Source organism: Pleurodeles waltl, chromosome 12 (genome assembly GCF_031143425.1).
Source record: "Pleurodeles waltl isolate 20211129_DDA chromosome 12, aPleWal1.hap1.20221129, whole genome shotgun sequence".
NCBI lineage: Eukaryota > Metazoa > Chordata > Amphibia > Caudata > Salamandridae > Pleurodeles > Pleurodeles waltl.
In genome coordinates, this window is record NC_090451.1 from 714,859,542 (window position 1) to 714,871,747 (window position 12,206).

General features: G+C 45.7%; 1 protein-coding gene and 1 pseudogene across 1 annotated transcript in view; one reads left to right on the forward strand and one right to left on the reverse strand.

Moving 5' to 3' along the window:
• LOC138267308 (transcriptional regulator ATRX homolog) overlaps positions 1–9,197 on the reverse strand; it is a 51,867-nt gene extending 42,670 nt beyond the window's left edge. Inside the window, exons 1-2 of the mRNA XM_069216166.1 lie at positions 9,017–9,197; positions 8,727–8,821 (exon numbers count right to left, since the gene is read on the reverse strand). Coding sequence (XP_069072267.1) covers positions 8,727–8,821; positions 9,017–9,197 — 276 coding nt within the window. The remainder of the gene's footprint in view (positions 1–8,726; positions 8,822–9,016) is intronic.
• LOC138267309 (zinc finger protein 208-like) overlaps positions 1–12,206 on the forward strand; it is a 331,096-nt pseudogene that overhangs the window by 97,096 nt on the left and 221,794 nt on the right.

Sequence of the window (12,206 nt, forward strand, 5' to 3'; positions counted from 1 at the left end):
ATCTGTGGTCCATCATGAATTTCACAGGGCTTCTCAGACTAGGTATCTGTGGTCCATCATGAATGACACAGGGACTCTCAGACAAGGTATCTCTGGTCCATTATAGATGACACAGGGACTCTCAGACAAGGTATCTCTGGTCCATCAAGAATGACAAAGGGACTCTCAGACTAGGTATCTCTGGTCCATTAAGAATGACACGGGACTCTCAGACAAGGTATCTCTGGTCCATCAATAATGACACAGGGACTCTCAGACAAGGTATCTCTGGTCCATTATAGATGACACAGGGACTCTCAGACAAGGTATCTCTGGTCCATCAAGAATGACACAGGGACTTTCAGACAAGGTATCTCTGGTCCATCAAGGATGACACAGGAACACTCAGACAAGGTGTCTCTGGTCCATTAAGTATGACACAGGGACACTCAAACTAGGTGTCTTTGGTCCATTATGGGTGACACAGGGACACTCAGACTAGGTATCTCTGGTCCATTATGGATGACATAGAGCCACTCAGACAAGGTATGTCTGCAGAAGGTTGAGAAGTGGGTTCTGCAATGTCTTCTGCCACCCCCCCCCCCCCCATGGTTGCCCCACTGACCCCCTTATATGAGGGATCCAATTAAGATACGTCCACTATTGTGGGGTATTTCAGTATGGGCACAGTCAGGGGGCAGTAATGCGGGAATGTCTGTCACTGGACACAATCTCTTCTGTTCTCTGGCATCTTTATATAAATGAGGGCGTTGCATGATAGGCATCTCAGAATTATTTACTGCTGCTGATGGCATCGATGTTTCAACTACGAGAAAGTGAAGCAGGTATTTTTTTACACATCCTACGAATGTTAAACCCTTGCAGGGGTCATAAACCCACTCTGATCCCCCATATGGCATTGTTGCCATCACGAGCAGTGGAGGCCACCTTCTGTTCCTGAAGAACCCACATCAACAGATTTTACTTCACCCATCTCAGACTCAACACTCTTGACTTTCTTCTCTTGTTTTCTATTTTTGGTACATGGTTCACAGAACTGTAGAGATTCTCTTGAACAATCAATCAGCACACATCACTTTATATTATTTTGAAAATTATAGACTGCTGTAAGAAACAACACACAGCACCACTTTTACATATTTTAAACTTTAAGCAACGTAGACCTCCCTGGTGGTCTTACTGCATGTTGCATCTGAATCAGTCTGTCTGGCTTATCGAAAGTGCTTTAAAACCTAGAAACTGTACTGTTAAGACTTCGAAAGTCCGAGACAACCGATACTGCTGTTTTAAGGTTTTACAAAATGTTTGAAATATTATATATGGTTACATCCATGAAGCAAGTATTTTTTGTTATTTTCTATGATGCATTAATTGTTGGGCACTTTTAACCAAATAAATATTTTTGATTGATTGATTTCACCCTAGTACATACGAGTGAAGCACTGCATTGAGAGGTATTTATTAAAAGTGATAGTTTAACCATTAACTTAAAAATATTCTGTCTCTCCGCCGCCTTTCATACAATTCCATTAGTGACATAAAAGGCAAATCCGCTGTCGTGTGTACCCTAGATGGGGCCTCAATATTTATCACAGACGGAGAAACATTGAAGTCTATGAAACCAAACGCAATGGGGCTCATTTACAAGCCGCGTGGCGGAGGGCGGCACAGCAACCGTCCTGCTGCGCCACCCGAAAAGGGCAAAAATGTGCCATGTCTACAAGATACGCATGTCTGTCCTCGCACCCTACGCTTGCACACAAATTGCTGCTTAGCACCAATGCAGGCACCCTTGCACCATGGTGCAAGAATGCTTGTGTTGTGGGGATGGTTGTTTATTTGCGGGAAGGTACTCCTTCCTGCACAAAAATAATCAAGAGAGGTGCAGAATGCAGCACACATAGAAAGAGGAAAAATGGGGAGAATTAAAGATATTTCTCCCTGTTGTTTCACTCTTATGCCACCCCTGAGGTGGCGTAGGTATCTGGCACATTGCCAGACTTGTAAGTCTGGGAATGCGTCAGATTCCTTCGGGTTCCATGGGTGTTGCGTGGGAACATCCACAGCAACACCCATGGAACACCCCTTTCACACAGTTATATGCGTGAAAGGGGCCCATATTAACAAGGCCATGAAAAGCCACGCAAGATGGCTTTCGGTGACCTTGTAAATATGGAATGGCACAAAACAAATTACGCTTTGGTGGCACAGTGTGCCAAAAGGGCCTCGTAAATGAGGCCCAAGATCTCTGGGTCAGCTTACATGCACATATTTGAAGGCTCTCTCATATGTGATAACAAACAAAAGGGAGTCTCAGTAAAATTAAATATTCGCACAGGATCATACAATTTAGTCAAGTAGGGAAGCTGGGATTGAGCCCAGGTTTTTTGTTTCCCATTGTGCAATTCAGCCACTAGATGGGTATCTCTTTGTCTCACCCTTTTGAGAATTGCTAACATAAGCATTTAGGTGGGTGAGCCACTGACAGATTGAGACAAGCTCCAGCCTGATGGCAGGCTCTGGGTCAGCTTAAAGTCCTGTTGAACCCAGGAGCCCAAAATGAACAGAGCTTTTATGTGCTACCTGCACTCTAAGCTCATGCGTCCGAAGTTAAAGACAAAGCCATCAGCGACCCAAGAGGTAGAGGGGCTTGGCCGCCTGGTACCAAGCATAACAAGAGGGGCACAACATGCCCTCACCCAAGAGACGTCATCTGTTACTGCCAGCCATGACCTACCTCTTCCTCCTCCATCCTTGTTGAGTTACCTCTAAGATCAAAGACACACTTGAAGGATTCTCATCAGGTCATCCTTAACACATGGGCTCCAAAGGAGCCAGCCCGGCTTTTCTTTTCATTCTATAGCCTTACATCCTGGTGGGAAGGCTTCTAGAACCAACAGACATAACAAAGGAGGGCTGAGATGGCTTATTGTTCTAGAACTGACAGACATCATGCATCAGGGTTCGAAACCCCACAGCCATACCAAGGGAGGGCTGAGATGCCTCACTGTTCTAGACCTGGAAGACATCATGAATCTAGGTTTAAGAACCCACAAACATAACAAAGGAGGACTGAGATGCTTTACTTTTTCTGGAAGTGGTAAACACCATACATCAGGGTACGAGAACCACAGCCATAACTAAGATGGGCTGAGTTGCCACACTGTTCTAGAACCATCAAACATCACACACCAGGGTGTGAGAACCCACAGACATAAAAAACGAGGGCTGAGATGCCTCACTGTTCTAGACCTGGCAGACATCATCCATAAGGGTACAGTAACCTACAGACATAATAAAGGACTGTTCTAGTACTAGCAGACATTACTCATCAAGGTTCGAGTACTCACACACGTAACGAAGGAGGGCTGAGCTGCATTACTGTTCTAGAACCATCAGACATACCAAAAGAAGGCTACTGTTCTAGAACCGTCAGACATCACACATCAGGGTTCAAAAAGCCCCCAGACATACTGAGGGAGGGCTGAGATGCCTCACTGTTCTAGAACTGGCATACAGCATGCATCAGGACCCAGAGACACAACAAAGGAAGGCTGAGATGCCTCACTGTTCTAGAACCAGCAGACATCACGCATCAGGGTTCAAAAGCCCATAGACATACCAAAGGAGGGCTGCTACATCTCACTCTTCTAGAACTGGCAGACATCACACATTAGGGTTCGAGAACCCAGAGACATAACAAAGGAGGGCTGAGATGCCTCACTGCTCTAGAACCAACAGACATCATACATCAGGGTTCAAGAACCCACACACACACCAAAAAAGGTTTGCGATGGCTCACTGCACATCATGCATCAGGGTTCAAGAACCCACAGACATAACAAAGGAGGGCTGAGACCCCTCTCTATCCTAGAACTGGCAAACATCACCATCAGGGTTGAGGCATCATGCATCAGGGTTCCAGAACCACAGACGTTCCAAAGGAGGGATGTGATGCATTATTGTTCTAGAACTGGCATGTATCATGCATCAGGACCCACAGACATAACAAAGGAAGGCTGAGATGCCTCACTGTTCTAGAACCAACAGACATCAGGGTTCGAGAACCCACAGACATATCAAAGGAGGGCGGCCTCACTGTTCTAAAACTGGCAGACATCGCACATCAAGGTTCTAGATTTGACAATCTCAGATCAGAGCTAGGATAAATAAGTGTTTAGAACAAACCTAGCAAAGCAGGGCTGCATGCATCAAAGTTCTAGAATTGACAAACACAAATCAGGGGTGGGATACAACAGCATTCTGGAACTGGCAGACATAAAGCAACATTGCTTGACCTTAATTACACAACACACACCACCCTCTTTCACAAGTAAAATATCCAAAGATAATCTGTTTTGAATGACAACTGCACAAATGGCTACCATCTCCTCTTTATTCACCTCCAGTGTTAGCAACAAAATTATCCACTAGAATAGACAATTTTCTAATTCTCACATCATTCAGAGCCACATGAATAGAAGGAATCAATGCACTAAATATATCCATCAGCGCTTGACCAAATCCATGTTTCACTCTTTTAAGACTCATTTCTCTCATGTCACATGCACTACCTACCTACCTACCTAGGTACTGTAAATGTTAATACGAGTCGTTTACCACAGACATGCTATCCCACATACAAGGCTGGCTAGCGGGGATAAAAGGTACCATTCTCAGACACCAAATCAGATCATTTCTGGATCTCTGGAAGACTCAGAAGGAATACCCTGCTGCTAGAAGGACTGCCCTGCTGCCTGAAAAAGGAAGACTGGACTTGCTCCTCGAACTCATGACCACCAAAGTGACTCCAAGGGCTATCTGGCTTGCCTCCTGTGTGAGCTAAGGGGAACAACAAGCTACAGAGACCCTGCAACCTGCCAGCCTGGTGGTCCCTCGGAGGGGACTGCAAAAGACCTGCAGTGGTGGCTTTCGAATCCAAATTGGGTAAACGGCAGATCCCTCTCCCTTCCTTAGCTAGAACTCTCTATAGTGACAGATGCGTCACTTCTAGGTTGGGGTGGCCACATGCGGGAGGCAGAGATCAGAGGCCTCTGGTCTCCGGCGGAGTCAGAACTCCACATAAATATGCTGGAGCTCTGGGTGATCAGGCTTGCGTTAAAAGCATTCCTTCCCTCTCTCAAAGGGAAAGTGGTGCAGGTGTTCACGGACAACACTACTGCCATGTGGTACTCCAACAAACAAGGTGGGGTTGGGTCCTGGACCCTTTGTCAGGAGGCACTACGCCTCTGGACATGGCTGGAACATCAGGGCATTACCCTGGTGGTTCAACATCTGGCAAGCTCTCTCAACACCAGAGCATACAAACTCAGCCGCCGACGCACAGTCGATCACGAATGGCATCTCCATCCAGAGGTGGCGCAAGGTCTCTTTCTCAAGTGGGGGAGCCTTGGTTAGATCTGTTCGCCTCCGCAGAGAACGCGCAATGTCAGCTGTTTTGCACGTTGGAGTTTCCAAGGTGACACTCGCTCGGAGGCGCCTTTCCTCTCGAGTGGAGCTCCTGCCTCCTTTACGCCTTCCCGCTTATCCCTCTTCTGCCCAGAGTTCTCAAGAAAATCAAGTATGACAGAGCCCAAGTTATCTTGGTGGCTCCGGACTGGGCTCGAAGAGTGTGGTATCCAGAGCTATTGAGCATGTCCATCTCCACTCAGACTGCCTCTTGGGGCAGATCTTCTGTCGTAGCAGCAGGGGACGGTTCTCCACCCGAACCTGTCCAGCCTCCGCCTTCATGCGTGGAGATTGAGCAGCAACAGTTGACGGCATTTGCGCTTCCACCCGAAGTCTGTAATGTTATCTTGACAGCCAGGCGTCCATCGACTAAAACTGTATACGCCTGTCATTGGAATAAATTTGTGGCATGGTGCACCAACAAATCTGTTGACCCCCTTTCTGCCCCTCTGTCAGAGGTTCTTCTGTTCATTCTTTCTTTAGCCCAGCAGGGCTCTACTTTCGGCACCCTTATAGGGTATTTGTCTGCCATTCCCGCCTTTCGTAGGCTTCCTGATCAGCCCTCACTCTTTAAATCTCCTATTGTGAATCGGTTCTTAAAAGGGCTCACCCACTTATACTGGTAGAGACATATTCTAGTTGCAGATTCCTTACCGCCCACCCATCCTCCAGCTTGCAAACTGATTTCTAGGGGACAGGGATTCCCCCTTTCAGGTCCTTAGCTCTGGTGCACCAATCTCAGTGTTCTTAGCGGCTCTGCACTCTGGAGTGGAAAGTCATTAAAAGAAACTGACATCACTGCGCGAGGGTGGCGTTTATGTACTACTCCCGATGTTATCACGGCGACTACGACGCCTGCGTAGTCGACCGACGCCACCTACCGACGCGCAAGGGTATTGCTCGAAGAAAAATCTCCTGATCGAGTCTGACGCCTGGGGGAAAATTCTAAGGTAAGGAATCTGCAACTAGAATATGTCTCTACCAGATATTTAGTTACCGAAGGTAAGTAACTTGTACGTATTGACCTTTATATAGTGCACACTTATAATAGTGTCCCGCACTCACGAAGTCTGGGAAAATGGGCCTGGATGACGTGGGGGCACCTCTGCTAGTGTAGGGGTGCCCTCACACACAGTTACTTTGCACCTAGCCTTCAGAGTCTGAAGGTTAGATATATAGTGACTTATAAATGACCTGGTGCAGTGAAACTGGCTGTGAAATAGTGCTTACACTATTTCACTCAGGCTGCAATGGCGGTCCTGAAGAAGTGTTTGCATGAGCTCCTTATGGGTGGCAAAAGAAATACTGCAGCCCATAAGGATCTCATGAAACCCAATGCCCTGGGTACCTAGGTACCATATACTAGGGACTTATAAGGGGGGTCCAGTATGCTAATTTGGAGTGGAATACTGGGTTACCAGTATTTAAGTACACATTTGGAATCCGAGAGAGCATAAGCACTGAAATTCGGGGTTAGCAGGACTCCAGTGACACAGTCAAGCATACTGACAACACAGTGAAACACACCGACATGAAGGCCACAAACTATAAGCACTGGGGTCCTGACTAGCAGGATCCCAGAGAGACAGTAAAAGCACACTGACAAACAGGCCAAAAATAGGGATAAATCAACAGGGGGGGGGGGGACCGGGAGTGTTGATTGTCCAGTGTACAATCTCCCATCAATAGTAATTAAACAAAGGTACACTGTTCCAATAAAAATCATCAAACCAGGAGACCCATGATCTCAGGAGCTAGAACCCTCAAGCATCACACTGGATGACTGGCATCATCATCGGGAAATGCTCCTCACCAGGCCGGCCAAGATGGACCAGTGATAACTTTTGTCACTTTGAGTCCTTGAAACGAACCACCCAAGGAACCTGGTCTCGACTAGGGGTTGGGTGCCTGTGCTAACCAGTTAACTTTAAAGTAAGTGACCGGTGTCAAGTATCCTAATTTGTGATACTATTTTGAAGAGGTGTGAATAATTATTTTTGTAGGTCCTGATGAAGCGTCAATGGATCCGGCTGGACCACTAGACGCGAAACATGTCGACCATAGCACAGAGGTTCTTTAATATCTAGGACTCTCTGCAATATCCTTATTTTTGAAAGGTTTTGAGCATAATTCTCAAAATTTATCTTTCAAGTTTTTTGATTTTAACCTTGGTCTTCATCCTTGTTATATCAGATTGATTAAATGATGGTGTCCAGTGGATGAATAACCAATTTTAACCTCTATTTTCCTCTTCGTTTGTATTGGTGCTGACTTTAAGCATCGCTGTCTGTATAGTTGAACCTACCAGTCACTATCATAAGAGTCCGGCTGAGAGCCCCCACATCGGGGTGCCCACCAGGCATTGCAGTGCCGGCCTGGTGAGGGGCATTTCCCGATGATGATGCCAGTCATCCAGTGTGATGCTTGAGGGTTCTAGCTCCTGAGATCATGGGTCTCCTGGTTCAAAAATAGGGATAGCCATGCTAGAAAGAAGCTACTTTCTCACAAAGTGTTAGGGAAGTTCTAAGCATTATAGAAAAGCCACTTCTATGGTTCAACCTGCCCATCTTTATGGAGAAGTTAGAGATGCCAGCAGGAAAGTGGGTGCCCCCGCAGAGGAGCCTGTTGGTTTCTCAATAGTTCAATAAAGCTGGAGGCCTCAGAAAAGCTGAATTTATCAAAGTTCAATGAGAGTTCCACTATTAAGTGGCTGCAACAGATTTCACCCGCCTAACTCCAGGAAGCTGGCTGCTTCAAAGCTGAAGTAGAAGGTGAGCTGCTATACAGTGAGTTTTCTGGCCAAGAATCGGAACCAAGCATTAGCAAAGTCAGTAGGTCTCGCCTATACAGGAGCCACTGCTTTGCTAATGTTTTTTAGCCATGTTGTACAGTGGCACGGTTGCTGTTCATCGTGGCTAAAGGTTAGTGGATAGAGTGCAGTGGCACAGAGTGGACTGGCATTGAGTGGCGTAGAGTGGCATGGAAGAGAGTGGCGAAGAGCAGAGTGCCATAGAGTAGTACAAAACAAGTAGTTCTTCTTTACTAGCACCAATTCTGTTTCTTCGATCGAGACTGTCACGTGGAAATAACCAATGACTTCATTATGGCATAGAATTACGTTTATAAACAGTCATCCATAACAAGTGATAGTTGTCGTTTTATTACGTGGCCAGCAAGATACAAGCAAGAAGCAGTAAAGCAAAGAACTGTCCGACTCATAACCTTGGGCCGCCGGCGTTAAAACAAATGATTAATACTTTATAACCGTATCCCATCTGAGAGATATCAAAGTAGAGAATTCCTACATACCTGGTCAGCTCATTTTCGAGAGCTTGAAGCAAAGTTGCCAGTTCTGTGACAAAGCACAAGATATCATCCACAAATAGTGTCAGTTTATGCTCTATCCCACCTATCTTAATGCTCCTGATGTGTGGGTTTTGTAGGATCCGCTGAACTAATGGATCCACAGTGAGTGGAAACATAAATGGGGATAGTGAACAGCCCCGTCGAGTGCCTTTGGATAGGGGGATAGGACCAGAGAGCTCACCATTTATTTTACTTTTAGTGGAAGGGCGAACATACAGTGTGTGACTGAAGGTTTTAATTCTTTCACTCATAGTTGTCTTATCTAGAATTTTGGACAAGAACAACAAGTTGACTCTGTTGAAAGCCTTCTCCTTGTCAATCGAGACAAGGACAGTCAGCAGTTTGGGTGTTTCTGCCACCATGATGTCAGAAGCTAGTCTTTCATCACCCCCGGCTTGCCTTCCTCTAAAGAAGCCCGATTGCTGAATAGAAATTATATTAGCCCAGAGTGCGTGAACCTATATAGAGGTGAACAGTTTTACAATGCAACTGAGGAGTATGAATGAATTTTTATTGCCTGATTAATTAAAATCATTACAACATGTTTAAAATAATAAAATAAAAGAAATAAAATAGGCAGTAAGAGATACCCTTCCAGAGCCAAGAGATGCCTGGCACCTTCTATGGAATGCTGTAAAGTACTATAGCACCCAGAAAAATTGCTGCAACCTGGGGTCCCCAGATGTTAACCACAGGCTGTTTACACAAGTAAATACACATAATACAACCATCTGCGAACATCAGCCAATTGTTCGCATGTTGACCCAGACCCGGTTCCAGTATCCAAGGCCATTAGGTGCCCTTGCTAGTTTGGCTCCTTGCCAAAGGCCTGTAAGGCTGAACACAGCTTATGGAAGAATTTTCCGAAACAGGCATGTTCCATGGGAACTACTGTGGTAAAGATGAGGCTTAGGGCTTCGTAGCATGTTCTCACCCCATGTTTCAAGAACAGAGGTTTTAACAGGAGGTGCCGTTCAGACGCCAAACAAGGGCAACAACATACAAGATGTTTTATTGATTCAGTGTGGTATTTACACAACATGCATTCGTGCATGTGCCCTTGTGCAGTTTTCCACTTCCTTCGATATTCCCAGGCAGGTACGGTTAAAAGGCGCATCTGAAGGATTTACTGGAACGCTCGTTCTCCTAGCGGGGCTTTTAGATAAGGCTGGCCTTTGAAGGTTGCATACGATTCATACAGGCCGTCAGCTCCACAAATGTCCCTGACTGTTAAGATATCTTTGGCTCTAGAAGCTTGCACACCGAGCACTTTCAGTTTTTTCTTCAAAACCGCTTTCGTGATGGCAGGGTCTGTAGATTAGGAAGGGGCCAGGTTGAACTGTTCCTCCGCCTTTGCTAGATAGATGGCCCAGTTGCTTGTTTTATTTTTGAAAATTACTTTCAGAGTCCCCCTGAGGCTACAATCCTCAGCCCTGCTGACACTTTGATAAAACTTTATCATATCTATTTTGCATGACAGATTCATACAAATTATATCTAGCTCCAACCGTATCCCTGCATGTCTTGTTGATCTGGGGATCCTAAGGATCCTTTTATAGGCTCTCATCTGGGCATTCTCTAGAGACACTGTCAATTTGCCCGGAAAAGCCAGATGGCCATAAGTAATTGAAAATAATAGTTTTGCTCTTATCACCCTCCCTAGGGATTCAAATGTGGGTGCCTTAATCCGCTGATGGAGTTTTGCTAATACGTGTGAGATTTTTACTGGTTTAGAGGACAGTGCTGCTGCCTGATGTGTTATTCTCCCCGTATTTGATAACCAGACCCCCAAGTAGTGATATTTATCTTCCAGCTCTATACTTAGAGGACCGAGTTTCCATCTTCTATACACATTTTTTGACTGATGGCTAAAAAACAGAACTTTAGTTTTGTCTGCGTTCGCGTTTAAGGCATTTCTTTCATTGTAGTCATGCAGTATATCAAGGGCCCTTATGAGCCCAATCTGGGTTCGGGCAAGCAAAACCATGTCGTCTGCGTATTGTATTATGGGGCGAACCAATTGCCCCAACCTCGGAGGAAACGTATTACCTCTGAGCAACTCAGCTCCCAGGTCAGCTGTATATAAATTAAAGAGAGTGGGTGCTATGACGCAGCCCTGTTTTAGGCCTTTGTTGGTAAAAATCTTCCTAGTCGCGTGTGATTTTGTGATTTTTATTCTCACCCAGGTGTCCGAGTATAGGGCCATTATTGAAGCTAGCAATTTCCTTGGAATCCCCCAGGACGCTAGTTTCTTCCACAGGGTGTGCCGCACCACCCCATCGAAAGCCACACTATAGTCAATAAAGCATGCAAACAGCGGTGGAGACATTGGTTTTAGTGCTTCTTGTCCAAGATATGAAAGTGCCAGAACATTATCTAACGTAGAGGAACGAGGTCTAAAACCTGTTTGATAAGGTGGAATTATGCCATTTGCTGAGATCCATTCTTCCAGCTCTTGTAGTAAAACCCTTGAATAGGCTTTACCATCTACATCCAATAAGGCTATCAGCCTCTAGTTTTCAGGGCGAGTAATTTCCCCTTTTTTATAGATAGGTTGAAGTATTGATCCCTTCCAAGCCGCCGCAACCACCCAAAAATGTAAGCAGTCATTGAATAAAGCGGTCAGGCGTGCGTCCCAGTAGGCTTGGTCATCTCTGAAGATGCTCCCTGGCAGGCCGTTATCTCCAGGGGCCCCATCTCACCTCATTTTGCCAAGGATAATTTGCACAGTTTTAATGGTGATGGGGCCAATTTTGTCGTCTAAAACATCCGATTCAATAAGGCCAGCACTGTGAGCTTGATCCCTACATATTTTATGTCTACATCCAAATTTCCCACATGCCTTTCCCAGTCGCTGGCTGAGATCATGTTAGTGTTTGTTTCGGAGTCGTAAAGCAATGTGCTGATGAAATCCCAAAATTCTCTACTTTTGGTGGATGGGAGCAGTGTTACCAGATGTTTCCAACGTTCTTCCGTCTCTTTGGTCTTCAGCATCCAAAATGCTTTTTTATAGTTTTTCCGTGTCGACTTCCTCAATGCATCTTAGGCCGGAATTTTGAGCCTCTTGTAACGCGTTCCTGCCTGCTAATACCTATTTTTATACTGTGAGCTTCCTTGGGTACTAGCTGCTTAGTCACCCTGGTCTCTTTACACCCAGTTTGACCTGGCTGCACTCTATTGCAGAGGTGAGCGTGAAGTTTTTTAAGCACCAGCCCCCATTCATCTATTATTTGACCCGCCCCCTGGTGAAGGTTTATTGGACCATTTGCCTTCTTCCATGCCTCATATTTTGTTTTACAGGGCGCAGACCATTTAATGCATTTTATGATGGGGGGGGGGGGAGTGGGGGATTCTGCGAATTGATGACCACT